Source organism: Myxine glutinosa, chromosome 6, assembly GCF_964187855.1.
Source record: "Myxine glutinosa chromosome 6, kmMyxGlut1.1, whole genome shotgun sequence".
NCBI lineage: Eukaryota > Metazoa > Chordata > Myxini > Myxiniformes > Myxinidae > Myxine > Myxine glutinosa.
Window position 1 is genome coordinate 91,254,222 of NC_136266.1, and position 20,006 is coordinate 91,274,227.

Here is a 20,006-nt window from a genome sequence, read left to right on the forward strand (position 1 = left end):
ACGATTGTCCGATCCGCACAATGCGATGGGCGGTGTAACGCGCCTCAGTGGCGTTGACGACAGAATTTAATAAGTATCTCATAAACGTTTAGATTTAGTGTTAATCGCAACAATGTTGTTATATAAAGAGGAAAGGGATCAGGTATTGGTTAAAATTACTGGCAAATAAACTTCGACCAAGTATAAAATTTGGCTCTACAAGTTTTCGCGGGAAAACTTTCCCGCCAAATAGCTTGAGTAGAGGTGAAGCTTTATGAGTAATTTTGAACTTTTTGGAAGGTGTTTACCGACGTAAACGATTTTTTTTAATGCTTTATGTAACCTTTAGCGGTGTTTTAAAAGATCTAGTTAAGATTGAATAGTTTGAATTGAACACTGAAAGTACTAGTGTAGTGAAGCGATTCTTTGCAGCTTCCGCAATGGCGCCTCTTCTGAACTATGATGATGAGAAAGGTTCGGTTTGTTTTCATTATATTTTATACGACATTGTTTTTTGTTAACTTAAAACTGTGATTAAGTAGTTTACGGATAACGAGGCCGTTTGATGAAGTTAGCCCGTTATCGGCCCTTTTCACTCTGACCTAATTTTTCAACATCTTCCCAAAATCGTTACATTCGTTTTATTAATGGTAGTTCGTTCTCGTGGTAGCCGAGTGAAGAATCTGCATGATCTAAACTTAAAGCATTACGAGTTTAATTCGTGGGGGAGTGTTCGTGGGATGATTGTGTGTGTGTGTGTGTGTGTGTGTGTGTGTGTGTGTGTGTGTGTGTGTGTGTGTGTGTGTGTGTGTGTGTGTGTACACACGTACACGTGTGTGTGTGTGTGTGTGTGTGGGTGTACACGTGTGTGGGGATATGTATATATGTGTGTGGGTGTGTGTCTGTGAATAAGAGAGAGACAGAATTGTGAGGAACGGAAATGAAAAAAACGAGGTGTGTGTGTGTGTGTGTGTGTGTGTGTGTGTGTGTGTGTGTGTGTGTGTGTGTGTGTGTGTGTGTGTGTGTGTGTGTGTGTGTGTGTGTGTGTGTGTGTGTGTGTGTGTGTATATGTGTATGTATATATATATATATATATATATATATATATATATATATATATATATATATATATATATATATATATATATATATATGTGTGTGTGTGTTTGTGTGTGTATATATATATATATATATATGTGTGTGTGTTTATACACACTACTGGGCTGTTGTAAAATAATTCGTTTCCAATAGAGTGGAATATTTATTCTTTTGACAGCATAATGGTAGGGACCCCCCAACTTCCTAAATGACAACTTCCTCCATCCTAACACCCAATCCTCAACTTGAGTTCCAGATCCCTGCACGGTTGTCTTTGTGTTCTGTTTGATTGATGCTGCACTAAAAGTTCAGTAAAATTGATCTGAATCGTTTTATGCATGCTGCAGAGAAATGCCGGAACTTTCTGAAAGAGTTCTACACTGAGGGAGAAAATGGCAAGCGTGTATATAAGTATGCGGATCAGCTGGTACGATATCTATTCAGAACCGTAATTCAAACTCTACTTGCACTTGTCAAACTACACCACGTTGCACCTTTACCGAGGTTCCCAACACCGCTCCTTGGGTATCTCTGTTTGATTCCACAGGTCCTCTTAGCCAGAAGGGAGCTAACTGCACTATGGGTGGATTTAGGGGACGTCGCGGGCGAAGACCCCAGCCTTGCAGAGGCAGCCGTGGAGAATACCCGACGGTATATTCAGCTGTTCTCAAGTGCAGTAGAGGAAGCTTTACAAGAAATGCAGGAATATGCGGTGAGATGGATGGACATATTGGGTTTGTTGAGATTTGTGTGGTACCACTCATTGGGGACATTTATATACACTTTGTACTAGCATACATGTGTTTGGCGATATTGCATCCAAATTTGTGGTATTTAACTGTGACAGGAGATGGGAGTTGATAACCGCTACAATCTGTTCTTGCAGCCGCCTCCTAAAGACCCATTGGATGTGTTCATTGAGCACCGTCTACTGGTGGAACGACGCCAGGATGCAGGCTCCAGAGACCCCCGCAACCACTACCCACCAGAGCTATTGCGGAGATTGTACGTTATTGAAGATTGTAATTTATTCCACAATCTCTTGGAGCACCGTTAACGTGCCACTTTCCACCTATTGTGAAGTTCTTACTATTTTGAGCAAGGAACTGATTTAATGCTATTTCAACAACAGAGCTGAAGGACAAAATGGAGGGCTACTTGGACAAATGAGGGATGTGGGGAGGATGCATGGGGTGCACAGAATAGACACAGAAGGAAACTCTCATTTAGGAATAAGAATGACTGCACTGTGGTCACAACCTGCGACAAAATTCGGTAACGGGCCGAATGGGAAACACGCATTGAAAGCACTCTTAAAAGATGACCAACGCGATTTGGGAAGCGCATTTCATGCGTTATTAAAAGATTAACTCAATGACAACAACAACACAACAACATGCATTTTAAGGCCATTTTCCCTGCTAGAGCGGGGGTTAGCCTTGCGGTCCCCATGACAATCTTCTCCATTTTGCCCTATTTTCTGCATCTCTCCTTGTTAACCCCCTTGCCCGCATTTCTTCTTCCACCATCTTTATCCAAGTCTTTCTCGGTCTTCCCCATCCTATACTTCCTTCTACATTCATTTCCATCACTCTTCTCAACCAGTCACTTTCATCCTTCCTCAACACATGACCAAACCATCTCAAACTGTTCCTCTTCACAGCATCCATCACAGGCTCTATTCCCATCATCTTTCGCAATTCATCATTTGTCTTCCTCTCTCTCAACGATACTCCGCACATCCACCGAACCATTCGCATTTCCACCCTTTCCAGCCTTCGTTGCTGCTCTACGTTCATTACCCATGTCTCGCTCCCATAAATCATAACACTTCTCACACATGCAGCATACACCTTTCCCTTCAGCTTCAACGAAACTCCCCTCCTCATCAGCCCGCCACTCAGTTCCGGAAACTTCTTCCATGCACATCTCACTCTAGCAACCGTTGCCGAGTCTGATCCACCTTCTCCATTCAGCATGTCTCCGAGGTAGCAAAATGTTTTCACACCTTCCAGCTTCACGCCGTCTCCAAGATCCAACTCAACATTTCCTCCATCTGCAGCTCCCTCTGTGCACACCTTACATTTGAATGTAGCTGCCACACTGGTTAATGACCCTCTCAGACCACTGCATTTTTGATGAACCCACTCAGCGCACATTGTACATTGAATGGAATTCACTCCGACACCTTTCCTGCACACAGCACACGGCCACTTCCCAGTTCTTTCCACCTCACCACATGCTTTACCACTTGCCATCACCTTAGTCTTTCCGATATTCACCTTCAGACCTTTTGTCTTCATACATTCCTTCCACTTGTTCATCTTTTCCTTCAGTCCATCCATACTTTCCGCAATCAACACCAGATCATCTGCATACAACAACTCCCACGGTAAACCCTCCTTTACGTTCTGAGCCAGCACCTCCATCACAGCTACAAATAGTAGTGGACTTAGTACCGACCCCTGATGCACTCCCACCTTCACCTCCAACTCACGACTGTTCCCGTCCTTCGTCCTTGCAGCTGTGCGCGCTCTTTTGTACATTGCCATCACTACTCTGATCAACCATTCCTCCACTCCTAACTTCCTCAATGCCCATGTCAATACTTCGCGTGGAACCCTATCGAATGCTTTCTCCAGATCAACAAACCCAAGAAACACCTTCTTCCTCCTCTCCATGTACTTCTCCTGCAACTGCCTCACAATAAAGAGCGCATCTGTCGTTCCTCTTCCTGGCATAAATCCAAACTGCATTTCGTCGATCTTCACCTTCTTCCTTTTCCTCCTCTCCAACACCCTTTCCAATACCTTCATTCCATGCTCCAATAACTTTATCGCTCGGTACGAGCCACACTCCAGAGGGTCACCTTTCCCCTTGTATAGAGGGACGAGGGTACTCGGTTCCCATCCCACTGGAATGCGGCCTTCTTTCACCACCAGATTACAGATCTGTCATTCTCTTCACACCCCAAATTCCTGCTGCCTTCAACATATCTCCCACAACTCCCGTCGGCCCTCCCACTTTTCTACTCTTCATTACTTTTATCGCTTCCTCAACTTCCTTCTCAGTTATCTTCTCGGCCGGTCCTAAAACTGGGTTACTCTCGATGTTGCCATCCCATTCATTCTCTGTATTCAACAGCATTTCCATATATCTTTTCCATCTTCCTTTAATTCCATCTGGGTCGACAACGATTTGTCCCACTTCATCCTTCAAGCAACTCACCCCCATCACATCACACCTCTCTTTCGCTATCTGCTTTGCAATTAACTCAATGACAAGGGTAGAAAATATAATGGTTTTGGATTGGGGATAAATCTGACGTAGTAGTGAACAGATGTCTTGAAGATGTGGAGTGTAAAATAAGATGGAAGAGAATGTGGAAGTTAGACTTGCACAGGTGGGGGAAAAAGGTACAAATGAGAGGAGGTGTGCAGTGATTCTGGATTTTGTGAATTTCACCAGAAGGGGCTTGCTGGTGGACTGCTTGTGCCCTGCAGAAACCCGAGGAGTTCAAGGAGCTCTTCACCGAGGGAGAAAGTGACGAGTGTGTTTATAAGTTTGATTTGACACCTATGTTGTTCCCTAAAGTACAATTTTTATTTATTTATACAAACCCCTAGTGAGGTTTACTTCACCCAATCTGATGACGTGAAGCCCTTGGCGGTGCGGGAGGTGCGTGCTGCACAGCTGGGACATCTTGTCACCGTTCGTGGGATTGTGACGCGTACTGGGGATGTCCAACCAGTGCTGTCGGTCGCCACTTATTCTTGCGACCGCTGTGGAACCGACACATTTCAGCTGGTGAGGACATTATGAGGGTTTGTTTGGGTGCGGGAATCACTTTCAAAATGTCTCGGGAACACAAGATGCCTTTTGCGCATGCGCTGTGCATGCTCTTTCATGGACTCCCTTCCGCTAATCGAGGCACATTGAAGCCGTCGTTGCTATGGCGAAATCAAATCTATTTTTTTTTAACACAATTTGCAACATTAAAGCAAAAGTCAATCTGAGGGCAACCACAAACTGGTTAACCAAAATTGTTGTGTTCCTGGATGCAAATCAGACTCACGAAAATATGAGAAATATCCATGGATGAGAGATGTTGTGTTCCTACCATTTCCTGTTGATTCCATCAAGCGGCTGCAATGGATAAGGAGTGTATGACGGTCTGATGAAAGGTGGCCTACCCACAACTCAATGGTGCGCATCCGTCACTTTGCTGTGCCAGACACGGATGGGAGTGGAAAGAAAACTCCATCTTAGAAGAATCGACATCCTGAACTATTCCCGTGGATTGATTTGAGTCTCGTTGATATAAAACCACCAATGCATGGGTTTCTATGCATAAGCGGAGATGCATTGTGGGGCGATCGTCTTGTTTTGAAAGACCTGTGTTGATGCTTCGTTTGTCGTAGATCTATATTGAGCTCTTCCTGTTTGCAGATCACCTCGCCCATGTTCACTCCACTGTCACTGTGTGAGGCTCCAGCATGTCGGGCAGAGCGGAGCGGAGGTCGGCTTTACCTGCAATGCAGAGGATCTCGCTTCCAAAGATTTCAGGAGCTTCGTGTCCAAGAGCACGTGAGTGTCATTGCAAGACAGAAGAATACGAGACTTTGTAAATGCTCGGGTCGATTTGTGTTGGCAGGCCATTCGAATAACGTTTTATCAAATGAAACGTCACAAAGGTATCCTAACCAACGTGGGAAGCAAAGTAAAACAGACTTTTTGGTTGTTTACCCTTCAAAGCAAGAGAGGCACTCAAAGCTTGCTCCAACAAAGGGCTACCTATTACCTAAAATGTCGGCTTTATATTTCTTACCTGGGCAGTTAGCATACCTTTGTCAAATTTAAATTCTATCATATCTTGAAGACTATCATATCTCAAGAACCCTTTTTATACCCTGTAGGTACTGGTTTTGATTTGAAAGTGTGCATACCCGGTTACCTGTTATTTTGACAAATACCCGGTTACCTGTTATTTTGAGTGAAAATGTTTATCTTGGGCAATTTCCTGTACAAGTTGAGTGCATTTGGGCGTGAAGAAATCCTAACTCTCGCTATGACTCCGTTGTTCTAGAGTGACCAGGTGCCGGTGGGTGGTGTGCCTCGTCTGTTACTTGTGCATGCACGTGGTGAGACAACGCGCTGCGCAGCTCCGGGTGATCACGTTTGGGTCACCGGCATCTTCCTCCCGATCATGCACCCACCGTTCACTCGTGGCCACCAGGTACCACCCGATCCTGGGGACGATAAGGTGCTTGGTACTCGGTCCCATTGTCATGCTCTCCCACACACGCTTTCATATTTTGCCTGTTTCAGGGCCTCCTGGCAGATACCTTCCTGGAAGCTCACTGTATCACCGTGACAAGTAAAATGGAAGGGCATGGAGATGAGAGGGCAGGCGAGGAGCTCACAGAGGAAGAATTGAAGCTGATTTCCGGTAATTGGAGATCGTGGTTTTTATTTTGTTTTCTTTATTTTGGTCTTCCTTTGAAGTATTGCAACAAAGAATGATGTAAGTAACGTTTGTCTTCATCAATGTCCCATTTCATCCAGAGGAGGATTTCTATGAGAAGTTAGCGGCTTCAATAGCGCCCGAGATCTTTGGAATGGATGATGTGAAAAAGGCCCTTCTGTTGCTGCTGGTTGGTGGTGTTGAGCGATCTCCACGTGGGATGAAGATTAGAGGTTTGGGATATTTGTTGAGGGAGGGTTGGTGGGAGTGGTCGATTTATGAATGAGAAAAGATTGCATTTGGTGTCAAGTGTCCGATATAGGTTGAAAATCTGGACACTTTGCCTTACTAATTCTAGTTTGCAAACCCACTGATCCAAACTGTTTGGAGGCATGACCTACTTCCTGTATGTTAATTTTTTTCTTTGTATTCTTCTTTCTTTTTCCAGGGAACATAAATATCTGCCTGATGGGTGACCCTGGTGTAGCCAAGTCCCAATTGTTGGTTTACATAGACAGACTGGCTCCACGCAGTAAGATTTCCTACATTGTTGTCCTTCATCACTTTCATTGCTTTGCTTAGCTGCCGCCCCCAAGCGGCCGCATGCTATGTCTCCCAACGGCGAGGCCGCTCACCCTGCCAACTGCCCTCTAGGTCAGTACACCACCGGCCGTGGTTCCTCTGGGGTAGGTCTCACCGCCGCAGTGCTGAGGGATCCGACCACGGGCTCTGTACTTCTAGAAGGAGGTGCATTGGTGCTGGCAGACAGAGGTGTTTGCCTCATCGACGAGTTTGACAAGATGTCTGAGGTAGATCGAACTGCCATTCATGAGGTGATGGAACAACAGACTGTCTCCATTGCCAAGGTAAGTTTATTCCGCCTCTCATTTTCCTTATTTGGTGACGCAGACTTTTGAAGGAGCTTTTACCTACAATGCCTTCAGAAAGTATTCACACCCCTTGACTTTTTCACATTTTGTTGTTACAGCCTGAACTTAAAATGGATTAAATTGAGATGTTTTTGTCACTGATCGACACATAATACCCCTTATTGTCAAAGTGGAATATTTATTTATTTATTTATTTATTTATATATATATATATTTATATATATATATATATTTTTTAGAATTTATTAGAAAATAATTAAAAATGAAAAGCTGAAATATATAATTTACATAAGTATTCAATTCTGCGCCAGTACTTCGTAGAAGCGCCTTTGGCAGAGATTACAGCCTCAAGTCGTTTTGGGTATGTCTGTATCAGCTTTGAACATCAGAATTTGGGGAGTTTCTCCCATTTTTCCTTGCAGATTTGCTCAAGTTCTGTCAAGTTGGATGGGGAGATTCGGTGAATAGCAATCTTCCAGTCTTTCCACAGATTCTCAATGGGATTCAGGTCTGAGCTTTGGCTGGGCCACTCCAGCACTTTCACGTTCTTGTTCTGAAGCCATTCCAGTGTTTCTTTGGCTGTACGCTTGGGGTCATTGTCCTAGTGGAACGTAAATCGCTGCGGTCTAAGGGTTTTTTTGCACTCTGAAGTAGGTTCTTCTCAAGGATTTGCCTTTATTTGGCTCCATTCATTGTTCCTTCACTCTTTACAAATCTCCCAGTCTCTGCCATTGAAAGGCATCCCCATAGCATGATGTTGCCCCCACAATGCTTCATGGAAGGGATGGTGTTAAATGGGTGATGAGCTGTGCTCTGTTTCTGCTAGACGTAGTATTTTGCATTTTCATCTCATCAGATCACAGAATATTTTGCCTCGTGCTCTCCAAGTCTTTCATGTGCCTTTTTGCAAACTCCAGGTGTGCTGTCATGTGCCTTTTTCTCAGTAGTGGCTTCCATCTGGCCACTCTCCCATAAAGCCTAGATTTGTGAAGGGCTGCAGAAACTGTTTTCCTTCTGGCAGGTTCTCCCTTCTCAGCCAAGGAACTCTGTAGTTCTGCCAGAGTGGTCGTTGGGTTCTTCGTCGCCTCCCTGACCAAGGTCCTTCTTGCCCGGTTGCTCAGTTTGGTCAGACGTCCAGCTCTAGGAAGAGTCTGGGTAGTTCCATATTCTTTCCATTTCCTAATAATGGAGATCAATGTGCTCTTGGGAACTTTCAACACTCTATTAGAAATTGTTTTATACCCTGACCCGGATCTATTCCTCCTCACAATTCTATCTTGGTGTTCTACGGACAGTTCCTTGGACTTCATGGAAGAGTTTCTGCTCTGAAATTCACTGTCGACTGTGGGACCTTATATAAAAGGTGTGTTTCTTTTTAAATCATGTCAAATCAATTGAATTGGCCGCAGGTGGGCTCCAATCAAGTTGTGTAAATACTTCTCAAGGATGATCAAAGGAAATTGTATGCACCTGAGCTCAATTTGGAGTGTCACAGCAAAGGGGTTGAATACTTATTGACTCGAGACATTTCAGCTTTTCTTTTTTTTTAAATTAATTGGTAGAAATTTCTATTTTAAAAATCCACTTTGACATTATGGGGTATCATGTAGATCAGTGACAAAAAATTCAATTAAATGCATTTTAAATTGAGGCTGTAACAACAAAATATGAAAAAGGTCAAGGGGTGTGAATACTTTCTGAAGGTATTGTATGTTGCATGAGTAAGAAAAATTATTAAAGAGAATAAGAAAACAAAACGGTATATTGGATTCTAACCTTGGGTCGCAGTATCAAGTGGGAAGCACTCAAGTTTGTTATTTATTTCCAGGCTGGCATCTTAGCTACACTGAATGCCCGCTGTGCCATCCTGGCGGCTGCAAACCCTGCATTTGGACGATACAACCCTTCTCGTTCCCTGGAGCAGAACCTGCATCTCCCAGCCGCTTTGCTGTCCCGCTTTGATCTCATCTGGCTGATCCAGGACCGTTCTGACCGAGACAGGGATGTCCGGTATGAATAATCAGTTGGGCACAAAATTCAACAATTGATTAATTATTTGCTACAATATTATGCAGTTGGTGAGTGCATGATAAACCGCATTGTATTGCGCTGTTTATGTTTTCAGGTTGGCTCGGCACATCACATACGTTCACCAGCATGGCTGCCAACCCCCAGCGCAGTTCAAGCCACTGCCCATGAGTTTGATGAGGTTTGGCCGTGCCGCAGCGATATACATTCATAGCCAATGCCCCTGTATTTGAGCTTAAATCCAGCTCTCTCCTGCGCCCACTCTCCCTTGTCATGCCATTAAATAACACTGGGTAGGTTGACTCGGCCTGCCATCCTTCAGATGTCGGAAAAATGAGTACCAGCTTGCAGGAAACGTAGCACTGCATCAGTGGCACTGCCGTAATCCCAGGAATGATGCAACCAGCAGCCACAGGCTGCAGAGAAAATAATAATACTGCGGGAGGGGGAGGGAGGGGGGCTGTGTATTGTGTTCTATGAACTCTTTAGTTTCTAATGTATTCTTTTGTTTTTATGACTTGTTATGATTGTATTTCATTGTTCAGATTTCTCATGTATTATTTTGTTGTCACGATAATCTTACACAGGACACGAAACAAAATTTTAAAAAATCAATTTGAAGGCAAAAATTCTTGATTTACTGCACATCACGCCTCGATTCATCAACACGTATATAGTATGGGAAAATTACATGTTCGTGATGACGTTTGACACTAGATTGTCACAGGACATCATAACACTTTGTCTGATTTGCATAAATTTGGTATCAAAAGATGTGCAAGACTTCAAAGAAAACAGTCATGAAACAGTATTTGGTAATTTGCGTGAAATTTCTACAGGGTGGGGGGTCATTTTGACCTGCCTCTCCTCCCCATATCCCTTTCCCCCTCCCACTCCCAGCCTGAATCGTGTTAATTGGCTAAATGCTGACTTCCGACAACAGGCTAGGGAAGATAAATAAATATTTCAGAGACTGCGTGGGGATAGAAAGTGACGACAGAACAGGAAAAGCAAGATATGTCTTTTTATGCCCCCGCCGACAAAGTCGCCGGAGGCATTGTTTTCGCGTTGTCCGTCCGTCCACCTGTGATAGGTTTTCGTTACCGCGAGAACTTGAGAACGGCTGAAGGGATCTTAGTCAAACTTGGTGCGGGTATGTATAACGAAGCAAAGATGAACTGATTCGATTTTGGGGGTCGTGAGGTCAGAGGTCATGTTCGGTAAAAAAAAAAAAACCTGTTACCGCAATAACTTGTGAACCAGTGATGGGATTCTGACCAAAGTTGTTACAAGTATGTATTATGATGCAAAGATGAACTGATTGGATTATGCCATCAAGAGGTCAGAGGTCATGTCAGGTAAAATTGTGATACCTCGAGAACAGCTGAATGGATTTAAATCAAACTTGGTACAATGATGTAAACATGAACTGATTGCATTTTCGGGTTAAGAGGTCAAAGGTCATGTTGGGTAAAAATCATGTTACCGTGATGACTTGTGAACCAGTGATGGGATTTTGCCCAAACATGGTAGAAGTATATATCGATACGTTACTAACATAATTGCCTTCGATCACGTAGTCTCGCAATCGGCGAAGGCAATTACAGACTTGGCATTTAATATGGAATATTTTTTTTATTCTTGACTTGGGTTTACTTTCTGAACTCAGTATATCAATCTGGTGAGTTTCTTTTATGCTTCGGTGATTTCTTTGTCAAAAGAACCATGTCACTGATTGTCTTTCACAGCAAGAAGTCAATAACAGGATAATATCACAGGTGGCGTGACAAAATGTAAGGACAGGTACATTTGACGATTGGCTTCACAATCGGGTATATAAGGGTTGTTGGTTCTGTATTAGTGGAAAACAACTGCTGCACGTCTACAAAAGTTATTGCCGCTTCCTCTGGAGATGGTCCGTCAACTTGACAATGCTGTTTGTCATGGAGTGGTGGCTTTACGAAATTCCGGCATGAAACAGCGTGCTATTGCTTGGCAGTATGGCATCACTCAAGGTCAGGTGTCAAAGATCCTGAAACGAAATGCTCAGAGGGGTGTCCCTACTCCAATACCAAGGCCAGGACGTCCCCGCAGAATCACAACGAAAGATGATCGCCAGCTGCACCGGTTAGTCTGCAATGGCCGTACCAAGTCAGCTAATCGGCTTAGGGCTGAGTGGCAGCAACTGACAAATGTGCCTGTATCCAGAAGGCTAGTCAACCAACGACTGATTCAAGCAGGCTATCGTGCCAGGCGTCCCCTGAGAAAGCCACGCCTGACCAGACAACACAGCCAGCGCCGATTGCAATGGGCCAGAGAGCACCGTCAATGGCAGCCAGGACACTGGAATCACGTGACCTTCAGTGATGAGTCGAGATTTCTGGTCTATCGTCAAGATGGCCGCGTCCGAGTATGCAGACAAGTGCATGAAGCCTACAACGAAGATTATATAGTGCCAAGAGCCCAAGCTGGAGGTGGTGGGGTGACCGTTTGGGCTGCTTTTCATGCAGGGGGCAAAACTGACCTGGTTGTTCTGAATGGAAACCTGAACCAGTTCAAGTACAGGGCCATTCTGGAAGAAACATTGCTTCCATTTGCTTGTGCAGCCTTTCGAGGAAACTTTGTCTTCCAAGATGACAATGCACGGCCTCATCGTGCTCGCATGATCCAACACTTTCTTGTTGACCGTGGTGTCGAGCGTATGGAGTGGCCTGCCATGTCCCCGGATATGAATCCGATAGAGAACTTGTGGGCAGAATTAACGCGTCAAATCGACAACTTGGTCCAGCAGCCCACCACTGTGCGTGAATTGCAGCAGGCTATTGTCACTGCGTGGCAAGCGATTCCTGTCCAAACCTTGGCAAATCTCGTGCATAGCATGCCTCGACGTGTACGTGCTCTCCTGAATGCTCGTGGGGGTTACACGAAGTACTGAACTGTAGTTTTACTGTCCGTAATCCAAGTCATGATTTAACTTTTGTTTTTGTTGAAATTTTTTTTGGCTCATGTATAAAATAAAGAGATACTTCTGGAAAACGTACAGAAGTTTAACACAATACTGTCCGAGAATTGAGTTCGATATCAGTTTACATCACTTTCAAGGATCAATTTATTTGCTTCGAAATGTCAAATGTGGTTTTTGTTTCTTTTAAAGGTCACATTAACAAAATCGAGAATAATTTCAACATAATTCCAATGAACTTTTGGTTCTAAGTCATCTTGAAAAGTAAGTTCACCCCCACAAAAAAAATATTCCATATTAAATGCCAAGTCTGTATGTTAGTAATGTATCGATATTATGATGCAAAGATAAACTGATTATATTTTGGCATCAAAGGTGAGGAATGATATGATTTTGGTGAGGTCTTAGAGCATGTCAAGTAAAAATGTGATACTTGAGAACAGCTTAATGGATTTGAAATCAAACTTTGTACAAGTATGTATAATGATGTAATAACGTGGGCAGAGGCATATCAGGTGCCGTTGAAGAGTGTCGTGCTAGTTAAAAGTGGGAAGTTTAGATCTCGGATTGGAGACGTTAACACAAGATCAGGAAAATAAATGACAGAAGAAACACAGGTGAAACTAAAATGGAAGGACTATACCGAAACGCTATACAAACGAGATGATGGCAACCTTCGAAGAAAGAGAATATGAGCAAGAACCAATAGTGATGGAATGTGAGGTACGTAGAGTCCTGATAGAGCCGGCAAATGGAAAAGCACTGGATACCAATGAAATTCCCATATAACTCTTTAATGTAGTTGGGGAGGAGGCAATCAATAATTTAACAGTTATCTCTGCACAGATATGGTGCAGGGTTGTATGGCCTAAAAGGTGGAAGCAGTTAGTCTACATACCATTGAAAAAGAACGGGGATGTTAGAGAATGTTCAAATAACCGAATATTGCCTTGATTTCACATGCTAGAAAGATATTACTAAAGATCATTCAACGCAGAATAGAATACTGTTACGTGTGTGGGGGAAGGTAATGAAATACCTTAGTGGAGATATAATTGTATCGATTGGCGTGCCCCGAATGATGCGAAGAAGAAGCCCACCTCGATGCAACTAAGTAGGGAATCTGTTAGGCCGACTGTCCGGGTAAGATCGTATATGTGTCTCCATACGAGGGGTGGAGCTATGTTAATTAGGTAGGGCTGAAGAATAATACCCAGTGTGTAATTGCCCCTGTGATTTTCCCTTCTGTTTTATTCAAACTAAAAGGGCTGCCATTACGAACGACAAGAACGACGAAAAGCTATATTCACCCACAACACCGTCATGCCGACAAATACCCGAACATTTGCCAATCGGCAAGTATACCCTGCCCCCGAACAATCTCGATGGGCGTCAAAAATGGCCGTGAGGCCATGCCCCGAATGAGGATTGGTTGGGTAACGATGGGGCGATGCAATGGTGCTGCACCGTTGGTCAAAGAATGATGCCATCGGGACGCCAGAGAGGAAAAAAAGCAAAGGGCCTGCCATTGTTCTCCCTCTCTTGGTCCTGGCTTCTGGTGCGAGCGGTCATGCTTGAATTCTCTTTCCCTCGCTTGTTCTGGCCGGGTTGGAGGAAGGCTGGGTTCGTGTCGTGTGCTCCGGGGAGACTGATCAGAGCCTTGTGGAGCGTGGAATGGCTGGGGTGAGGACGGTGTTCCCGAGCGATGGTGCTCCCGGACACGTTTTGCCGCGGCTACGGTGCCGTGTGGTAATTCGCTCCATCCTGTGCGCTTCCCGCGCTGAGACTTGGGGCCCCTCCACCGTCATCCTCATCGGCGCAAGCTGAGTATCGGCCGACTCGCCAAACCATTTTCATTTATTTGCAGTTTTGACACGCGTGTCCATGTACCCATAAAAAAAAAAAAAGGATCACAAACACTCCCGGGGAGTTACCCGAATCCACCATAGTTGGATCTATTGAAATCCGTTAATCCGTTTTCAAGTTGTAACACGACAAACAAACAATCACGGCTCCTTTTATAATATAGATATTAATTAATATACGCTTTTTTTACAACGTTGTCATTGTTTTTGCTATTTATTTTGTAATTCGAATGCCATACCGTGGAAGGACCGACTAAACTGCTCTATACACCTTAACATGGCGCGCGTTTAGAAACATGGGAATTATTCCGGATTCTTTGTAGTTAATTAGCCTAATCAACTCAGGAGGAGGTCATGACGATCATTTTGGTGTATCACATTCCACATCAGAAAGTTCTAAAAGCATTACACACACACACACACACACACACACACACACACACACACACACACACACCACCTTGTCCATTTATAGTAGATACTGATGATACCACGCTGTTGGCAAAAAGTAAAGAGGACTTGATGAAACTGCCGCAGAAAAAAATGAAAAATCTGGTCTTTATTTAAACCTAAAAAAATACTAAAATCTTGTCAACCGAGAAGATCGGCGTTCACGTTCAGATTAATGGGAGACAATCACGTGGAAATAGTGGAAAGTTTTGTCTTCCTGGGTTCTGACATTGAAGTGAGTGAAGAATGTGGAGGAGAAATTAAGAGACAGTTGGTGTTGGGGAGAACAATAATGTAAGTAAGGATTGACAATGATCTTAAACAAAGATGTGACACATCAAACCAAGAGTAGGCTGGTGAATGCTCTGGTACTTCCAGGTGCAATGTGTGGATGTGATTCATGGACAGTGAGAAAGAAAGGAAGAAGAATGACGGTTTTGAAATCTGGTGTTGGAAATGAATGTTAAAATTCCACGGATTACAAGAAGAACAAACAAACCAGAGCCTGAATAAAACAGACCACCATATACATTGGATGCGCTGATGTTAAAACAGGAACTGTCATACTTTGGGCACATCATGCGTACAGAAAACAAATGTCTGGAGAAGTCAACCATGTTGGCTATGATTGATGGAAGAAGAGGAAGAGGCAAACCTTGTATGTGCTGCAACAGGCTGTCTTGGCCAGAGCTTTGTTAAACGGTGAAAGACATGGATGTTTGGAGAAATCTGATCATTAATGTCACCAGAAGTCAGACACGACTTGACGGAACTGGATAACTAACTAAAGGTTTGACTGTTGGGGCCACTCTTGTTCTGGACGCAAACCTAGCATCGCTAAGTTGTTGTGAAGAAGCACATTCATTGACCTTCCATTCCTTGTGGTTTTTACGGCGTAGTCCATCGGACAGAGCCGTCTTGAACAGTGTGTCCGTCCGTATGTATGTATGTATGTATGTCACCTCAAACGTATACCAATCGGAGCTGAGAATCTGGTCACATGACATGCTGATGTGATTACATCTGATGTCATTACGGCGGAACGGCGGCTGACTCGCCACACACCGCCATTTTGATTTATATGCCGTTCATGCCAAACATATCGTCGAACCTGTCATATATCACAATCGCCATGCTCTACCTTTTCGTTTTTCATTCAGTGTGAAACACAAACAAACCGATTGTTAAAATGACCATCAAATATCGAAAGCATCGGCGTTACGTCTCTTCCAACAATACGGTACGTATTGGCCTTCGGCGTTATGCCTCATCTTCGGACCGCTTCAGACAAATTAAGCCCAGGTTTCTTGATGCAGTAGTGTATCGTTTCAGTAGTATCGTTTTCGTAATAGTAATAATAATAACTAGCCGAAACCCGTGGAACATCCACGGAGGGGAGGATGTGGTGTATGGATAGAGTGTACCATTATGGATGGCATAGGGGATTTCCTTGTCCGAGTAAGAGTTAGGAAGAAAGATGAGAATGAAGAGTGCGTCTATGAACAACGTATTTATTGCAATCTTCTTAAATGACAACGCTACGATATACTTTTGAAAATATCACGTACCGTCTCGAAGTCAATGCCATCCTTTTATCTCTTCGTATACAACTCACAGATTTCTACCTTATCGTGAACAGGGTAAAGCCTACTTTGATAATTATGAACGGTGGCAGATGCAGGAGTTGGTGAAACGAAAGGGGGGGGGGGGGGGGGGTCTGATCATGACCTACCCGACGCCACATGGCCTACGCCATTTGTTGAGATCATGGCCACAACGGAAACTCAACAACTGGATAGGTAGGCCTACGCCTACCAACTGGACTGGATAGCTAGGCCTACGCCTACGTTTCATCACTCGGCGAAGTACACTTTGTTTTAAGCTTTCAGAAGCTGAAGCCTTGTTATTTATTGCTTTATATGATACTGATGGGCTGCTGATCGGTTTCACTTCGTTGTTATCACAGTATATGGAAGAAATTATGGTAAACCCACCTGATGAGGTTAGCGTACACCGCGATCGATGACACCGGCACAAATGGCGGAATGCATGCTCTGGATTGTCCACTCAGTGGACGGCTTGCTGTCGCCTTCGACTGTCCAATCAGCGGACGGCTTGCTGCGCCTTCACCCAGCAGACGCCAATAAGATGGCGTCGTATCGGCCGTTAATCGGATGCTTTTGGGCCCCAACGTCGGCTAATTCAGATTTTTCGAGTATGGCTGTACGTGATAAACAAAGAGCGCGGTTCGTAGATCGTAAATCCATTAGTGCCGTGGGCTTCGGGTCACTGGGTGCGGCGTAAAAGGGATAACAAAGTCGAGTCCTTACGCTATTATTATATAGATACAGTAAATATAACCAAATATAACTTGATCCCAACGTCGTGAATTGAAGGTTGACGGATTGAAGCGGTGTATGGTTCATGATCAGTGATGAGCGGTGTTCGGCACTAATATTAATAACCGAGGAAGTAAGGAATTCGCCTCGGTTTAATGATATCATTTTCGAAGTAATCATAACGTAATGTTAATATTATAGCAAATCTAATCGTAACACTAATCCTTTCGTAGTGACTGCAAACTTACTGGAAGTTCAAATATATTAGTTTTGTGTCAGTTACGTTATTACCTCGATGATGTCATTACGACGGCTGACTGCACCGACCGACAGTTGAATTTAAAAGTATACCCGATCACTACGGGAGTGGCAGGAAGGGCCATTCATCTTTGGGGTATATAGATTGCAGTCGATCTATGGTCGGGTCTCTAACATTGGGTGTGTGTTAATTTACAAAGTTTCTTGTGGAGAGATCGCCAAGTATTTAAAGCATTCGAGCAAGCACTCCATTCAAAACCGTTAAGGAATGCTCGGCTTGGCAAGCGCTACCCAGCTGCTTGGTAAATGAGCACACCTCCAACCCTCGTGGGGTATAATCTAGATTACAGTAGATCTTCGCTCAGTTCTGTAAGTAAAACTTCCCTCATGGATGTCGAGATTCCTCCAAATTTCTTTGTTTAATGTTATAAACAGCATTAGCGACTGTTTAAAAAGCCAATTATATGTGTTTGTGGTTTATAATATTTTACAAGCCCGGCTACGCCGCTGTTAGACTTTTGGTCTTGTTTTATTTTATTTACTCGCTGTGCAGACGATACCTGGCTCGTAGCCGTGCCTGCCAGCCCAGTGTGCCGGAGTCACTGGGAGATTACGTCACAGCTGCCTACGTGGAAATGCGGAAAGAAGCACGAGGTGCCGGTAGAGATGCTACGTTTCACTCTGCCCGCTCTCTGCTTGCTGTGCTCCGGCTTTCCACGGCACTGGTACGGCACTGCAAGCCCCACCAATCATTTTGTGAATTTCATGAGTGTGGTTGATAGAAATTTAATGCTGAACTACACTCTCCACAGGCACGTCTGCGTCTTGGCGCTGAAGTTGAGCGTGCTGATGTGAATGAGGCCATGAGACTTGTGGAAATGTCAAAAGACTCGCTTGTTGCCGACAGGACTAAAGCAAGGTAAATGGCGACGATGCTTCAGATTTTCCAACATCTCCTACTCAAAGCATTTGCGCTTTTCCTTCTACATGCTCCTAAGTCCTCCCTCCATAATACAACGTTCTCCATTGCTCCTCCCTTGTACCTTAGAGCGCAGCAACCGAGCGATGTGGTGTTTGCGGTTGTCCGAGAATTGGCCGGTGTCCGTGAGGGAACGCGGTCGGGAACGTCTGGTGGATCGGAGCGAGATGGCACGGGAAGGAAAACCGTTCGAATTACCGAAGTGCGCGAGAGGTGCAGTCGCAGAGGCCTGGCCAACGGCGATGTGGAGAAGGCTCTGGAGGACCATGAAGATTTGGGTCTGTGGCAGGTTAATCAGGCGAGAACTTTGCTCTCTCTGCTTTAACAAGGGAAGTGTAGAGTGCAATTGGAGCCATGTTTTTCACTTATGACATGAGTGTTTTTCTTCATTCCTTTATGCTAAACAACAATAAAGTGTTTGTAATTTTGCCCGAGCACTCTGTATGTAATTTGACAATATATCCTGCAGTTTTGTTGCTGCTCCTTTCTTTTACTCCCATATGGGTGAGAGGTCTGGGGGGGAGGGAAGTTTGAAGAAGCTGTTGCTTTGGAGAAAAAAACCTGATTGGAGCAAAATTATATGGAAACTGCAGATGAAGAGGAAAAACAACTGGAGGTTTTGAGAACAAAGGATTCATCTGGAATTGTGGAGAAATAAAAAAGGGGAGATAAAAGATGCGTTTAAACTCGAGAGAAACAATTGTATTAACTCCATTGCCAATGGAAGCCTGTGGATAACACAAGGAGTGGTCCAACTGTATGTGTAATACAGTCAGGAGACCAGGATCTAGCAATGAAGGCGCCGATCTGGCAAGTCGGCCATTCTGATTGGCAAAGCGATGGGATATTTGTAGATCCAGCAAAGTGTTGGACGGAGGCTGGGTCATGGCTTTTTCTTTGTTCTTTGCAGGGTAGCTTCATTGGCTGAGGGCGTGGCTGTGCAGCCGATGCAGTGCCCTCTGCTGGTTAGAGCAGGAATTTGTAATTTGTTCAGGGTGCCAGCGATAACTCGCCTACTCTTCGCGATGGACACTGAGATCGTTAACATCCACAAATAAATCCTGTCGGACGGGACGCCAGCTTCACGTCCATCCGAGGGACGGCGCACATTGAATCATCCTGCCTGTGAAACATCGACGTGTTTATAGCTGGGTTGGGGATTCAAACAGGCTAGACAGCTCGAAGATGAGAGTGCATACCTCTTGTGGCGTACTGCATACCGAGGTCATCCTGTCAGCATATGGTACACAGGATTTTGTATAAAAGACTGAAGCTTTATGCCTACAAGGTGCAGATTCTGCAGGTACTCGAAACAAATGCAAGGTGTTTACCTTGGAAATGCTCAGTCACAGAGAAGATGACGAAGATTACCTGAAAAAGGTCATGTTCACAGACGAAGCTTGCTATCATGTGTCGGGGAAAGTTAACCTGAGCAATGTGAGGATCTGGGACTCTGAAAACTCCCACGTGGTCATTGAACACATACAGAACACATGGCCGAACACAGTCATGACAGTCCAAATGTAAATGTATGGTGTGGCCTTCTCTCCATGATCGCTTGGTGGGTCCGTTTTTCTTTGCAGAGGATACAGCGACCTCAACAATTTACGTCAACATGTTGGAAGGATTTGCCTTCCCACAGATTGAAGACCTGCAACCCAATATAATTTTTCAACAGGATGGTGCCCCCCCTC

General features: G+C 44.3%; 1 protein-coding gene across 1 annotated transcript; it reads left to right on the forward strand.

Annotated features, from left to right (window-relative positions):
• Positions 1-46: 46 nt before the first annotated feature.
• Positions 47-18,741, forward strand: MCM7 (minichromosome maintenance complex component 7). Its single transcript, XM_068120618.2, has 16 exons — positions 47-453; positions 1,425-1,504; positions 1,625-1,789; positions 1,964-2,082; positions 4,704-4,884; positions 5,527-5,664; positions 6,164-6,313; positions 6,406-6,526; positions 6,643-6,774; positions 6,990-7,073; positions 7,196-7,407; positions 9,260-9,441; positions 9,557-9,640; positions 17,887-18,058; positions 18,146-18,252; positions 18,382-18,741. Exons 1-16 carry the CDS (start codon positions 420-422, stop codon positions 18,635-18,637), a joined length of 2,217 nt encoding a protein of 738 aa, XP_067976719.2. The 5' UTR covers positions 47-419; the 3' UTR covers positions 18,638-18,741.
• The last annotated feature ends 1,265 nt before the right edge of the window (positions 18,742-20,006 follow it).